General features: G+C 39.3%; 1 protein-coding gene across 1 annotated transcript in view; it reads left to right on the forward strand.

Moving 5' to 3' along the window:
- The window catches only part of USP24 (ubiquitin specific peptidase 24), a 137,603-nt gene that overhangs the window by 105,734 nt on the left and 15,974 nt on the right, over positions 1-15,895 (forward strand). Inside the window, exons 47-59 of the mRNA XM_061121790.1 lie at positions 227-368; positions 591-710; positions 1,125-1,345; positions 1,791-1,915; positions 2,954-3,095; positions 3,624-3,774; positions 4,745-4,840; positions 5,712-5,815; positions 6,244-6,357; positions 10,714-10,810; positions 12,856-12,972; positions 13,359-13,451; positions 15,181-15,283. Of these exons, the coding sequence (XP_060977773.1) occupies positions 227-368; positions 591-710; positions 1,125-1,345; positions 1,791-1,915; positions 2,954-3,095; positions 3,624-3,774; positions 4,745-4,840; positions 5,712-5,815; positions 6,244-6,357; positions 10,714-10,810; positions 12,856-12,972; positions 13,359-13,451; positions 15,181-15,283 (1,625 nt within the window). The remainder of the gene's footprint in view (positions 1-226; positions 369-590; positions 711-1,124; positions 1,346-1,790; positions 1,916-2,953; positions 3,096-3,623; positions 3,775-4,744; positions 4,841-5,711; positions 5,816-6,243; positions 6,358-10,713; positions 10,811-12,855; positions 12,973-13,358; positions 13,452-15,180; positions 15,284-15,895) is intronic.

The following is a 15,895-nucleotide window of genomic DNA, read 5'->3' on the forward strand; positions in this document are numbered from 1 at the left end:
TTCATTTCTAAGGTTTCTTTGTTGAAATTCTTAATTTTAAGCAGTTCTAAGTGGTCAAAATTTGGCTTTTTTATTTGGTAGTTTACCTTTAGAAGGAGGAGGGAAGGTATGTGTTAATTACACTGATTATGAATGTAGTTCTAGGTTTAGCCTCAAGTATTGTGCTAATTTCAATATTTTTTCATTCCATTGTTGATCATGGTTTTTCTGTTGTTTGCTATTCAAGATATGAGCGTGAAGAAGCTTTCATGGCTCTCAATCTAGGAGTTACTTCCTGTCAGAGTTTGGAAATTTCTTTGGACCAGTTTGTTAGAGGAGAAGTTCTCGAGGGAAGTAATGCATATTACTGTGAAAAGTGTAAAGAAAAGGTATTACATTTGCCCTTTTAAAAAAAATAGGTTTAATTTGTTATTCGTGTTTTATGTTTTATGTAAGATCAGTATTAACCTCCTGCTGTTACTTCCATTAGTTTGTGTCATGACTTGTGTTCACACAGATGGTAAAGCCCTGTACAAATCTATGACCTCTGTATTAATTACTTTGATGTTTTATCATCTCCGTGGAAATAATTGGGTTTTGCTTCTCTTTAGAGAACAACAGTGAAAAGGACCTGTATTAAATCATTACCTAGTGTCTTAGTCATTCACCTGATGAGATTTGGATTTGACTGGGAGAGTGGACGCTCCATTAAATATGATGAACAGATAAGGGTAACTTTTGTTTTCCTAGTTTTTTTAATAACCATTATTACTGCACTCTCCTTATTGTTTCCTTTTCTGTATTTTCAAGTTCCATTTAAAATGTGAAACCTTAGCATTCTGAGAAGTACACAGCCCCATGTCTTAAGCTGCTGCTACTTGTGGCACAGGCAGATCTCTGGACAATAACCTTCATATCTAGAAGGCATCCTAGTGACAGAAGAGGAAGCCTTTCCTTAATGCTTAAACAGGAGACTGCTTATACTTTCTCAGACCTGTGAGCCATTGTGAGATTGTGTGCTTGAGTTGGAGGGTACTCCTTGCTTAAATTAGGAAAACACATCCCTCTTGTTTGTACAGAATTCAGTGGGTGTGGCCCTGTATGTTGCTAGCCATCATTAATGTGCTGTTTTTGCTTTTAAATAGTTTCCCTGGATGCTAAACATGGAGCCTTACACAGTTTCAGGAATGGCACGCCAAGATTCATCTTCTGAAGTTGGTGAAAACGGGCGAAGTACAGATCAGGGAGGTGGAGGATCTCCACGAAAAAAAGTTGCCCTCACAGAAAACTATGAACTTGTTGGTGTCATTGTACATAGTGGGCAGGCGCATGCAGGCCACTACTATTCCTTCATCAAGGATAGGCGGTAAGCGGTTCTCATACCACTCCACCCTTCCAGCAGTCTCTCCTCCTGCCATGCTTTCCCTCTCCTCTGCTCCCCCTCCTCTCTCTCTGCTGTGCACTCTCTATCCTCCCGTATCCCTCCTTCACGCCCCTTGCCCTCCTGTATCTGTCTTCTGCTCCCTCTGCCCTACTGTTAACTCACACTTCCCCTTATGTAGAGCAGAAGCTTTCACATTGCTCTTTGATCTTATTTTCTATATTGGATTTTTAAAACTTGTTGCAACTGTTTTATCCCTTTATTCTGAAAAGTTGTTTAAAAATTTGAAGTAACTTTTGCTGTGTTTTTCTTAGGTGTTTTCAAATGGTAATTACCTTCTGTATTTTATAGACAATACATAGAGATGAATGCTGGAGATGAAAGTTTGATTTTTTAACTTTATGTTTGTTTTATCAAATCTGCACTCTAGGGGATGTGGAAAAGGAAAGTGGTATAAATTTAATGACACAGTTATAGAAGAATTTGACCTTAATGATGAGACCCTGGAGTATGAATGCTTTGGAGGAGAATACAGACCAAAAGTTTATGATCAAAGTAAGTTTTTACAAATGTATGTTTTCCACTGGTTTTATTTTTTAATATGTACTTTTCTTTCAAATTGAAAGCAGTATTTTTTATATAAAAATAGAACCAACTTTTTTTATCTATTAATTTTACTTACAGCTGCTCTAGCCATATAGATCCAGAAACTCCTTGATAAGCCAGAGTGAAAAGGTTCAAGCTGCTTACAAAATTTTTTAAATTTTTTTGATTCTTTACAACAGTCCTAGGGTAAGGAGTAAGTTAAGTGTGAGAAATGAATATTAAAGAACAACTTGAAAGAATTTCAACCTTAAAAATAGTTTCAGAAGTAGTTGTCCACTAAAATGTTCAAACTTCCTTTTCACTTACGTGGAGGTGTATGATTAATAGAGAAGATATTTCTAGCACCTGTGTTTTTAAAGCTGTATTTGTTATGCAGTGTGGCAAACGAATCTTTCCACAGGCCCCACCCCCAGAAGAAAAAACATAAAAACATTACTTGACAGAATCCCATAAGAATTTACTATTTGAAGAAACCTTGGCATTTTTTCTACCTGACTTTAAAATAGTCTCAGGGGATTTAAAATTTCCCCCTGTGTGAGATCCATAATATTAGACATTGATACCAGACCATGGTAGTCATGTATCTAAAGGTAGCAACCTTTATTGGCTGAATATAGTGTCTTTGACAAAATTTGCCTGGATTTGGCTGTTTTGTGCAGAAATGGTTAAGTGAGGCCAGTTATAGCCCCAACCTATGCCCCAGAATTTACTTTCAAATGTGACTTGCCTTTTGACCAAATGTCAGCTTGCCTGGAAAAGTTTGCCCTCTTTCCCTTACTCCTTTACCATAGAGCACCCTCATTCCCTGCCCCCTCTGGAGCACCATCTGGGTGATTTTAAGTCTCGCTGTAAAAGGACACGCACTTTACTTACACTTTGCATTTAACGAATTTAGTAAGTACTTACTCGCTTTATTTGTGTTGTTTTAAATTGTCAAGAAAAAATTTTTTATTTATAAAGAGTCTTTCCTGTTGTCTCATTATGAAGCAAACCCCTACACTGATGTACGCCGAAGATACTGGAACGCATACATGCTCTTTTACCAAAGGGTGTCTGATCAGAACTCCCCAGTGTTACCAAAGAAAAGTCGAGTCAGCGTTGTACGGCAGGAAGCCGAAGACCTCTCTCTGTGAGTTTCTCCTCTGTACTTTGTTGTGTGATCTCAGTAGGTGATCTTGCGATCTTTAGAGCATGTTGTTTGGTATTTAAACAACATGGTAATTAGCTGAACTAAAGGGAAATTCTAAAAAGTAAGTAAGTAAATCCCTCTACCCACTGTCTTTCTTCTCACTGCTACCTTAGCAAGTTGGGAAGTAACCTTGGTGGTTACCTCCTTGGCAAGTTCTTTGTATTTAGAAACATGGATAGAAATTATTTCGTGTTAGAATTGAGATTTTTTTTTTTTTTAATTTATTTTTATTATTATTATTTTTTTTTTCCCAGTGGGTTTTGTCATACATTGATATGAATCAGCCATGGATTTTTTAAAAATCTCATTTACTGAGTGCACTTTGTGTCCAGAGCCTAGTACTATGCCAGCACCGTCTGAAAGGTTTTTTTTTTAAGTCCTGTTTTCTATGAATTTGCATTTTAATACATTGGATCAGGAAACTATACAGTTTATCTTTAAATCTAATACATTATTTATGTCTCTTAGGTCAGCACCATCTTCACCAGAAATTTCACCTCAGTCATCTCCTCGGCCCCATAGGCCTAACAATGACCGACTGTCTATTCTAACCAAGCTGGTGAAAAAAGGTGAGAAGAAAGGACTATTTGTGGAGAAAATGCCTGTTCGAATATACCAGGTAAGAACTGTATAAAAAATGCTAAGGGAGAAAACCCAGATAAAGGTCAGAATCTTATCTCATAGGTCCAGAACTACTTCTGCCAGCCTTCTTGCCAACATAGTTGTGTCCAGAACTTCTGACCCAGCGACAGTCTAGCGCAGGGTCTCCTGACCCAGCCTGTCACAGAAGTGGCTGTAGGCTCAGGGGTGACGAGCACTGTCACCAGCCTGCTGTGTGCCTGTGGCTGCTTTGTAAACAAGGGGAGGGAGTGGGCAGTGCAGAAACTCACTGCTGAAATTAGCTTATTAAATCGGGAAAGAGAAACACGGTTCATAACCTTTGAGTAGAACTAATAATACCAATGATGATCGTCAGTTATTGAATACCTACCCTGTGCTACACGCTTAAATCCCTAATTCTTAACACACTCTTGTGGAGTAGCAGGTTTTATTCCCGTTTTTCAGATGAAAAGGGGAAAAAGCTCAGAAGGGAGAAATAATCCTGCCAGTGTCACAGAGCCAGGATTTAAATTCAGACTGTCCCATTACCCTGTCCAGACTTTATACACTAGGTAATCAAGAGCTAAGTAGCCAGAATCAGAAAATTTAAGAGAAATATAAAGTGTTCGGTAAAAAAAAAAAAAAGCGAATTAAGCGATCTGATACATGGAGAGCATGGAGTTGGTTGTATTTGGAAAAACTCTAATTGTCCCTTTCAACTCAGAGTAACAGATTAGAATTCACTTGTCCTTCACATGGTGGTTTTCCTGAATTTCCCGGAAGAATTGGATGGTTTAATGAATAATAATTCACCTTTTTACAACTCTTTTATCTTTGAAAGTTGTTTCTCTCTCCTTTTTAAAAATTTCAAAGGTTGAGAGAAGTATTTTATGAACTTGTTTTACCCTAACTTATCACTAAAAATATCTTCTACATATTGAATAATTTTACCCTGTTTCTTAAAAATAATTAACACTTTTCTTTTGTAGATGGTGAGAGATGAAAACCTCAAGTTTATGAAGAATAGAGATGTGTACAGTAGTGATTATTTCAGTTTTGTTTTGTCTTTAGCATCACTGAATGCTGTAAGTACTAATCAGAGTGTTACAAGAGAAATTTAAAAAGATCATAGTTAAAAATCTTTCCACTAACACAATCAGTGGGCTTCCTTTGTGGCTCAGCTGGTAAAGAATCCGCCTTCAATGCAGGAGACCTGGGTTGGATTACTGGGTTGGAAAGATGCCCTGGAGAAGGGAATGGCTACCCACTCCAGTATCCTGGCTTGGAGAATTCCGTGGACAGTCCATGGGGTTGCAAAGAGTTGGACACGACTAAGTGACTTTCAGTCACTCAAAGCATTCAGTGACTTATCCTTATTCTTACATGCTAACATTTAGATTATATGCCAAAAAAATTCTCACAAATGTGTCATTTACTGAGTGACATTCAAATACAGGCAGTATTCAGAATGTACAGTGCAGATTGTGAATGAGTGCAGCTTTCCACTTATTGGCTTTTTTAAGTGCTCTTATTATATTTTGTAAAGAATTTAATAGCCATAAGTGATATAAATGGATATTATGCTGTGAGGAGATTGATTATCCTAATTTGTAATCAGACATTACTAGTCTCCAAGTGCTTCTTTTCCTTGAGTACCATGATCACAGTTTGCCAATAAGGGAAAGACTTTCTTAGTCTGTTGGTAGATTACTTAACATCTTGTGGTCTAAAGTCTCTGTTTTGAGAAGGCTTCATGTAAGAAATGAAGACGATATCTTTCTTAATCTTTTTAAAATTTAGCTGGAATATTTTCTATAACTGGCTTTATTTTTCTTACTAGTATTTAACTTTATTATATATATTATTATTGTTACATATCTTGTTACAGTTTGTAACAATGCGTAGTAATCTATAAAACTGTGGGAAAAAAATCTTTTTTTCCTCCCTCTCTCACAGACTAAATTAAAGCATCCATACTATCCTTGCATGGCAAAGGTTAGCTTACAGCTTGCCATTCAATTCCTTTTTCAAACTTATCTACGGACAAAGAAAAAACTCAGGTAAGAAATGTTATGTTTTCACAGTCTGTTCTGCAAAAGGCATTAATTAAACAAAAGTTGAATTTATAAATTCAGACACTCAAAAATTCAAAACATTCTTTTATAGTTGAAGGCAACTACTAATACATTCTGATGCTGACGACTTGAGTTCCTATTTTTAAGGAATTTCTAATCCAGGAGGAAAGATGGAAAAAAATAGAAAAAGAAATAACTGTGGTAAAAGGTTTAGATGCTGTTTAGAAACTGGGGAAAGTTATATCCAGACGTGGGGATTGAACTATCTGTGTTAGTGCAGCAATCATTGAATACATACTTATCCTCCACCCTACTCCCTAGAAAAATTAAAAAAAAATTTTTTTTAAGGTGAAAGACACTCCATGAATTTATTTGCCGAGCTATCTAACATCACTGTCTTTGCTTTTTTAAAGGGTCGACACTGAAGAATGGATTGCCACTATTGAAGCATTACTTTCAAAAAGTTTTGATGCTTGTCAATGGCTGGTTGAATACTTCATTAGTTCTGAAGGACGAGAATTGATAAAGTAAGTGTCAGTATCTTTTAGTTAAAAGAAGTTTGTTTCTCTTCCAGTGATTTAAAGCTGAAGTTTCTTGTATCGCTTTGTTTTCCAACTTGAAATTACTTTTCTGGTTGGAATCAATTTTAAGCAGATAGCCAGTTGCTGAGAGGCAAGCACATCCTGATCCCCTGCTGTCACTCAGGGGATTCTGAAATGCAAGTCTGTCCCCTCAGGGGCGCACAGTCTGGTGTCAGGTAAAGATCAGCAGTCCCGGGTTACTGCACAGTAATACCGCAGTATTGCTGGTACGTTTGGATTCTGGCTAAAATACTCTTTTTCGAAAGTCTTTTGATGTATGTTTCCTGTGATAGTATATTTACTTGTGTATGTGTAGTTAAAAAGTAATTTTGTTTTTCAGGGTGGTCCAATCACTGTGAATGTTTAGGCCTTGCTCCTTCTCATTCGCTCATCCTCAGAGAGTTCAACATTCCTATGGGGATAGCAGCGAGCACCTTGGTTTTTCAGTGGCCAGGCCCCTTTATCCCCAGGGACCTCTTCCGTCCCTCTGCCACAGCGGTCCTGGCTCACCACCCTAGCCAGTGGCCTTGCCTCAGGTTTCACTGAGGCACAAGTCTAGCAGATGAGCAGCAGCGCCCACCATCCCCTGTCACAAGTTACACACCAACCAGTGTCTTCCCTTCTTCCCCTTTCCTCCTGATAGAATGGAAGAAGTGTCCTCTCCTCTCAAAATGAATCTCTCTACATGAGCAAGGCTTCTCAAGGAAGTTGGTTCTTTATCATTCCAGCATCTTTATCTTCCAGAATTTTCTACTGGGTCACTGCTGTCAGCATACAAATACGTTCTCATACCTCTCAACTTAAAGCAGACCACAGGGAATTCAGATATGCCACTCCTTTCTCACAGGGAGTTGGTCATCCATTGGCAAGTTAAGATCTAGAAACTCTTGATCCCACTTCCCTTTCATCTCTAGGTCTCAGCTTCTAACGTTCATTTTTTGGCTCACTTAGTATCTCCACCTCCCCCTACTCCAGTGTACCTCATACAGCAACAAAAGCGTTCCTTTTAAAACAAGGTAGATCATGTTACTTCTCTGCTTAAAATTTCTTCAGTGGATTCTCACTGCTCATAATAAAGCCAAAATCTTTACCGTAATAGAACACAAAAGGCCTCCCTTGAATATGGGCTTTGCCTGTGTGTTTCACTTCCTCCTATCTTAGCATTTACTGGCTTGTTGATTCCTTGAACACACTAAGCTCTTTGTTCTGCTTAGAGACCTTTTTGCCTGTTATTCCCTCTGCCTAGAACAGTTTCCCCTCGTCTCTGCATAGCAAACACCTTCTCATCCATCAGATGGCAAAGAGGGTGTTCACTCCCGACCACCCAGTTTAAAGTAGGTCTGTCCTATTGGTTGGTTCTTTTGTTTTGCCTGTCTCCTCTACTAGACATCAGCTTCTTGACGAGCAGAAGCTACCTGTGTTTGATTCCCTACTGTACACATAGAGCCTGGCAGACTTAAGTGCTCAGTATTTGTGCATACATACATGCATATAGTTCATAAAGAGAGAATAAATCAATGTGTCTTTCAAGTATTTTTGCCTGTCCTTTTAGAATTTTCTTTAAAGATAATCTTTCACCCATTTTTCAGCTTAATTCCAAAATATCCTCCCATCAGGACTCCTGAGTATTGTCTTAAGCGGTAGAACATCATAGACCTATCCATTTGAAAGGAGTATGGCAAAATATTGATTTAACTCCCTTTTATGTTCAGGCAGGCTTGCTCTTAAGTATCTCCAGAGAAACTCAGCAACTTCCTTTGATAGTATGATTTGGTTTCTTAGAATTCCTACATGATAAAAACAATCTTAGTAAATTACCTAATCAAAATTTTTTCTGACAGAGTTTACAAAATATTTTGTCCCTTTCTTTATAAAGCCCAATTACTCATCATTATCAATTGCTCTGTTTTCGTTATTTAAAGAATTAATATTTTCTATTCTCTTTTTTTCTCTAATTGGGCTTCCCTGGTGGTTCAGACAGTAAAAAAAAAAAAAAAAAATCAGCCTGCAACATAGGAGACCCGGGTTTGATTCCCAGGTCAGGAGAAGGAATGGCTACCTACTCCAGTATTCTTGCCTGGAGAATCCCATGGACAGGAGCCTAGAGGGCTACAGTCATGGGGTCACACAGAGTTGATCACAACTGAACAACCAACACTTTCACTTCACTTTCACTTTTCTCTAAATACTAATTTCTTTAGCACTTTTAATACAACTTAAGTTGTCAGTGTTACAACTAGAAGAATAAATATGCAGTATATTAATATCTTAGTGAACACGAAGAGGCTGTCGTCTCAGATCAGCCCCTCCATGTAGTAGTCCTCTTCAGGGGGAATTTTTAAGTGTGATTATAACTGTAAAAAATTAAACTAGAAGCAAATACTGCTTTTAAATTGATCTAAAAAATAAAAGTACTAACCCGAAGGGTACTTTATACATCTTTAAAAATTTTTATTTTTCCTATGGAAATTTTTAACATACAGCAGAGTAGACAGCCTGTACCCATCTCCAGTTCAAGTTGTCAGCATTTGGCCAGTCATGTTTACTTATTCCAGTTCTACACATTCTCATACCTTTATTCTCTGAGGTATTTTAAAGAAACCTTCAGACATCATCATTTCATTCTAAATTTTTCAGCTTGTATCTCTAACAGGTTAAGGTAAAAAAAAAAAGTAAACACTTTACCATCATCATTACAAACCAAATGATAATTCCTTCATATCATATCATCCTATGCACAATCATGCTCAGATTTCCCCAGATGTCTCAAAAGTATCATTTTACCATTGAATTTGTACAAATCGGGACCCAAATGAGCTTCACATGTTGTATTTGGTGTGTATGTCTCTTCCGATTCTTTTAATCTGTAATTGTTCCGTATGCCCACCACCTTTTCTGTCATGCCATGTATTTGGGGTGAGACAGGTCATTCGACCTATAGAGCTGCCCGTATTCTGAGTTTCTTTGCATTCTCACAGTGCTTCCTAATGTCTGTGATAGGTAATGTGGAGCACCCCCATAAATATTCTTCCCAAAAGAATTGTACCTGAACCTAATCAGACCCCTAGAGCCAAATACTACAGAAGTAATCTTTTAAACTTTCCTAGAGTTATCACTTAGAACCTTAGTGGATATTGAACAGCCTTTGTGTCAGTTTCACATTAGGTAGCTAATGCTTAGCATTGACAGTTACCTGGAATGAGCAGAAGTGAAGCAGCCTTGGAAAGCTCCTCTCTCGTCTTCCTATGGAGAGAAGGAGGGCAGGGCTGTCAGCTCATCCTGCCCTCAAGACAGAGACGTGGGCAGCTTTCACTGCTGTGACCTGAAAGAGTGCCTCATCAGGACAGTTTTGACTTGGGTCATCAAAATTATGTTGTATCTAAATCTTGCTCATGAAACAATGAGAATTTTCTGTTAAGAAATATTAGAAACAGTTGAGTTTTCACTGTGCTGATTATAATAAGGGTTGTCATGTCAGAGTGAGTGTATGAAGCAGAGAAAGAAAGGCTCACTGCATGTGGGAATGCATGCAGTTACCTCGTTGCTCTAAGGTAGTTAGTTACCACTCTCACCCAGCCCCAGGGATGCTGATGGTGACCCCGCCGCCCCCACCACACCTGAGGCTGCTGCATGTACCACCTGGCTGTGCAGAGGGTTGAATTAGGTCGTGCCTTTTCAGTGAACAGTGTAGTGTCTGAGTGTAGCACTGGACATATCAAATATAATGGACATGCCTGGTAAACCTTAACCACTGTCGTTGTCATCATCATAGGAGAAGAAAGGAAGGGAGCAGGACATTTTCGGCCTCACATGCTTCTAGGAGGACCACGTAATAAGTCAGAGTTGGGAGAAGAAAGGACAGGGAAGTTGAAAGGATGGCAATATAGATGAACAGAGGGCTTAGGAGGTACTGTGTTGACTGAGAACTCTTAACTAGTATCCTATTCTGAGAAATCGAAGGGGTGCCAAGGAAAACTACTCCTGAGTAAACGGAATTTATAAAACCTTAGGTTCTTTGCTTTTATATCTCTTGAAATCCAAATTTACATTTATACAGATACTCATCTTAGAAGAAGAAAGGAAGGAACAGAAAAAAATCCACCTTACGTGTTCAAAGGTCTCATTTTTCCTCTTTCATCTTCTTCCTCCCTCACGAGGGCCTGTGTATGCTGACACTCTCAGGAGACTTGAACTGACATTTTGGAGTAATTTTTTCCTTGGATAGTAGGTGGGACCCATGTTGGGAAGGTTGGGTTATAGAAACCGGTCTTGCTTTTTTACACCTCTTTCTCTTTGTGTTAGGATTTTCTTGTTGGAGTGCAATGTGAGAGAAGTACGTGTTGCTGTGGCCACAATCCTGGAGAAAACCCTAGACAGTGCCTTGTTTTATCAGGATAAGGTCAGTCTCGTTTTCTAAATACTATCTACACATTCTGTTTTTACCAAATGTTTTAAATTTCACATAATAAGAAGAAAAGCCTAGGATTAGAGTCTGGTAACTTTCCACATAAAAATGCATGTTCTGTGAACTGACGTCCTAATCACTGCCAGGCTGGAAGGCGTTCTGTACTCTCTTCCTCAGATCCCAGACATCAGGGTAGGCTCAGAATTCAGATCTGCTTTGATCTGCATCAGGGCTTTCTGTCTAGAACTCTTCCCTCTCAGAGTCTTCTCTCAAGAGTTTGTGTTTGATCTCTCTGCGTAAAGACCAGCCTGAGTCTAGAGTCTGTAGTCTAGACCAGCAGTCATTTTGAGCCGCCCCTGGCTTTGTCTCTTTCCTCAGAAGCTATGTTCATGATCTGAACCTTCATTTGGCAACTGGACCAGATAGTGCCACCCATCCAGGGGCACTGGCCACAGTAGTTCCTTCTTTGATCTATGTTATTCCCTAATCCTTGTTCCTGTTATTCTGAATTTCTTCTTCTTCCTAACCCTATTTTCTGTAACATATTTTTTTCTAGTTCACAATTCCACACATGCTCAAACAACATGGTATTTATTACCGTTCTCAGTTTCCCCCAAATTTTAAGTCTTAGGGACATAAATGACATGAGTCTGATTATTCAGTCTGTTAAGTCCTAGCAAATATAGCAGTAACTTCCCAAGTTTGCTGTTTCAAACAGCTGACACTACATGGAAAACTTTGAAAAATGTTGTATTCAGAATGAATTGGCTCCTTATAAACGTTGGAGGTTTACTCTAAGGCAGTGGCTTTCGATCAGCTTAAACAGCAGAACCATTCTTCACAAAACCTTACTTGGTTGCAGAATATTAAAAACCAGGTCATTGGGAGCTGCCTAGGACAGCTTAGATACCGTTGCTCTGAAGCACCCTGTGGAAGTTCTCTGAGATATTTAACGTAAGAACTTTCTCCCTCTCCTGCTTCCTCCCATGTACCAACCCAGACAAAGGATAAAGGCAGAATCAGTGCAGTCTACCTACAGATGGGGTCAGGCCATAGCATGTCACCCCGCCAGCCTCTCAAAGCAGGACTGCAGGGGGAGGAAAGTGAAGGGAGCGGTGGAGGATGTGAACCATTTGCCTCAGTAAATTCCCCTTGATACTCAGCTGTTGTTATATTATGTCTATTTTCCCCCATAACGGAAATGGTGCCTCTTGCCACCCACTTTATATTGGAAAGTACTTTGGAATGGAATGCTACATACATGGTAGATTTTACTGTATTTATAATGAGTATGACAGGATGGATGGGAATATTTCAAAAGTCAATGGGAACCTTCTCCAGAGGAAAGGAACTGACAGGAGTAGTAAGCCTGGTCTCAATTCTCAGGTCACACATGGATTTCCAGGGACTTGTCCAGAAGCAGTTGGGGTGGGAGGGAAAGAAGAAGCAATGTGATAACCAAAATGGTTTCTAAACAAATAAAATGTTTTTCAAAGCTTTCCATGAGGCGTCAGCGGGCTTTCAAGTAAGTTCACAGTTGAGTTGATATTACCGTTGTCATTCTGTCAGGCTGTTGCTCTCCATTTGCTCCATTGGCTTGGTTCCTAGCCTCTATGCCTGTGTCTGTGTTTTTTATTCTTTGCATCTGTGATTATGTGAAGAAGTAGCAAAGTGGAGGGAGGGATTCAGAAGTGTCTCCTCTAAAACCCCTGCCTTTGTTTTTAAAAGACAGAAAGAACTGGGCTTTTTAGAAAATGTGACCATTAGGCAGTGGAACCGTGCCCTTGAGTCTGAAGGCGAGGAAACAAAACTAGGCTTTTCTTTCGTTATTTCTACAGTTCTGCCAGTCTTCCCTGGAAGATCAAATTGATAATTCTGTTTTTGCTCTCCAAAGCATAAATCCATCTGAATCTGAGACTGGATTGTATCAATCAAACTTTTCCTTTTGTTCTTACGGTGATTTACTTCAGGTTAATCCTATTACAGATGTCCGTCTTACATTCTTTTTCTTTATGTAATTTCATCTTTCCTCTAACCAGTTAAAGAGCCTTCATCAGTTACTGGAGGTACTGCTTGCTCTGTTGGATAAAGATGTCCCCGAAAATTGTAAAAACTGTGCTCAGTACTTTTTCCTGTTCAACACTTTTGTGCAAAAGGTAAATGATTTTTTTTTCCACTAGGGATTTATAGTCTAAAGGAATTTTATATATGCAAAACATTTATATTGGTCAACATAGGACCTATATGATATAATTTTATGAGTGTTTCTTTTTAAAAATCTTCAACTGTGTGTTATATTACTTGTAAGAATATAGCATAGGTAGGTGGGGATCATTTCTCATTGTTGGAACAGGAATCTGCGATGAAATGAGGGGCCGTTGTGCAGGCCCACAGGGCTGTTAGGTTTTCAACAAGCACTTTCTATATGTAAATTATGGCATTTAAACACTTACTGCTTAAAGGTTCTCACTTGGCAGTATTTTTGGAATAGCTTTCTATCTGGATAAGAATATAATTTGTCATTCTCTGTTTCTTATGACAGCAAGGGATTAAGGCCGGGGATCTCCTTCTGAAGCATTCTGCTCTGCGACACATGATCAGCTTCCTCCTCGGGGCCAGCCGGCAGAGCACCCAGGTACTGCCTGCTTTTGTTTCATACAGCCCAGTGACCTGGCTACAGTTTTTGTCATAGCCACAGTGTCTCTCTTCGTTTCATCAGAGTCCAGGTATACAACAAGTGGTGTTTAGCTTTTAAAATTCTTTGGAGTTCAGTTATTTTTACAGCCTCCTCATAGAATTTATTTTAAATGCCATAACCAGTGGGAATAACTAACTCAGACATCAGTCAAAATGTGAAGTGCCAAGTGTCCTGGGAGGAAAAATGGGTTCTGCCTGGGGGATTTGAAAGCCTTCAGAAAGAGTGACACAGGTCCTCCTCCACTCACTCTGTGGGACTATGAGCAAGGCTTGGTCTTGGTGGGGGTGCTTACATGGGATGCTGTCACAGACCATTATTCACATGTGAAGTTGAACCATTAAATGCTGAGCAACATTGCTGTAGATGTAATACTCATATTCAGAAAATGAAAGGGAAATGGTTTTGGAATAGTAGAGTCAAATATATCCTCAGATGACTCTCCTGTTTGAAGTTCCTATATTGGTGTGTTTTTTCCAATCATTATATTTCTTCTGTTTGATAGATTTAAAATATACAAAATGAAAAAATAAATAAATAAAATACACAAAATGTCAGCATGCTGTAATAATAAATACTATGTACGGAGCAGTTATTATGTGCCAGACACAACTGGTTACTTTTCATGCTCTACCTCTGAAGTGTACAGTTCAGTAAAACAGGTAGTTTCATCCCCCTTCTTGGGCAAGAATTACAGCTGAGAGAAATTGTGACTCATTCAGGATCACGGGGCTTAAGCTCTAGTTTCCACTGTATGTGATTCATTGCCTAGGGAACCTTTCCTTTTTTTATTAAGGGAGACAGACTTGTCATTTAGGCCTCCTCTCAGCTTCCTGTCATACCACCTAGCCACTCTGACTCCTTAATGTTGAAAACGGGACTTCCCTGGCGGTCCAGTGGCTAAGACTCCACACTTCCACTGGAAGTGGCACAAGTTCAATCCCTTGTTAGGGAACTAAGATCCTGCATGCCACACAGTGCGGCCTAAATAAATAAATGCACGGACAGTAACTTGCTCTGTGTGCTGATATTATGTTGAGTATCAGTTTTTTACTTTTCCTTATCAGCTCTTCCTTATCAGAGGCTCCATTGACACTGACAATTATTTTAAATTCATTGTCATTTAAATAATATTTAATTAATGATGTTATATTGTATGATTAATATTGTTTTGCATTTATGGAGCACATAAGTTTGAAAACATTCTCACCTTTAATGTTTTCTTTCGTCCTCCCAGCCATGAAGTGGGTGTGGAACAGGTAGCGGGTAGGTTGTCCCTGTTCTGATACAAGGAAGTCAGGTAGAGAAGTCACCTATATCCGCACAGATCAGTGAGTGGCAGAGGGGGCAAGGCCTGCAGACCCCCAGCCTCACAGGCTTTCCCCACTGTACTGGGTGCAGGAAAATTACCTAGCACGTTGTGAGAGCTCAGTGCCTAAATAGAATTGCATAACTGTATTTGTTTTAGAATACAAATTCATATATATCTGTGTTAAGCCACTCTTAAGCTGGCCTAAAACCTGTGAGTTTTTTGTACTTTGATCTCGCATACTGTCAAACATTGAGAAAGAATGTGGCTCCGTATATCATGAACCCACATACCTTTTCCTTCCTTGTCACTTGTTTCTCACTAGAGCACTAACACCCACTTTATTTTCTCTGACAACAGATCCGTCGGTGGAGTTCTGCACAAGCACGAGAATTTGGAAACCTTCACAATACAGTGGCATTGCTCGTCCTGCATTCAGATGTCTCTTCCCAGAGGAATGTTGGTAAGCTTTAAAACCTGTCTTTAATATGTCAAGGAACTGGAGAGATGGTGAATTTGTCAGTAACATGTAGAGAATAATAATGTTGGCAATTAAATGTATGTTAGTGGCTTCTCATTTGGCTATTTGATATTTGAGGGACGCTTAAAATTTTTTTTTCAATTCATGTTAAGCTTCACCTTATTTTTACTAGTTTGTCACAAGAGAAAGTCAATAATTTATTTGGGGTGGGATATGGAAGCATTTAAAACACTCTGGGTTTAAAGGCTACATTTCTATACTGTTGTCAGGCCTTACGGTGACAGCACCAACAATAGCAGCGATAGCACAGCGAAGCTGCTGTAAGGTACTCCGTGTTCCTGTGTGCTGTGCCTCTCCCGGGGCTCTCAGCTTGTTGTGTTGAATCCCCTCAGCAAACCTGTGAGGTTGGTTCCCCTTCCGAGTGTGCGGGCGCTGAGATGGGGAGAGCTCGAGTAACTCCCACATCTCACCGCTGGTCAGAGGCGTAGCAGCCAGTGTGGGACACAAGCCTCTGACCCCAGAGCCTATGGCAGGGTTTTCATGTCATCTGACCAGGAAACTCGATCAAAAATCGCAGTGTATCCCTCTGACCTG

The sequence above is a fragment of the Dama dama genome, chromosome 20 (genome assembly GCF_033118175.1).
Source record: "Dama dama isolate Ldn47 chromosome 20, ASM3311817v1, whole genome shotgun sequence".
In the NCBI taxonomy this organism is placed as follows: domain Eukaryota; kingdom Metazoa; phylum Chordata; class Mammalia; order Artiodactyla; family Cervidae; genus Dama; species Dama dama.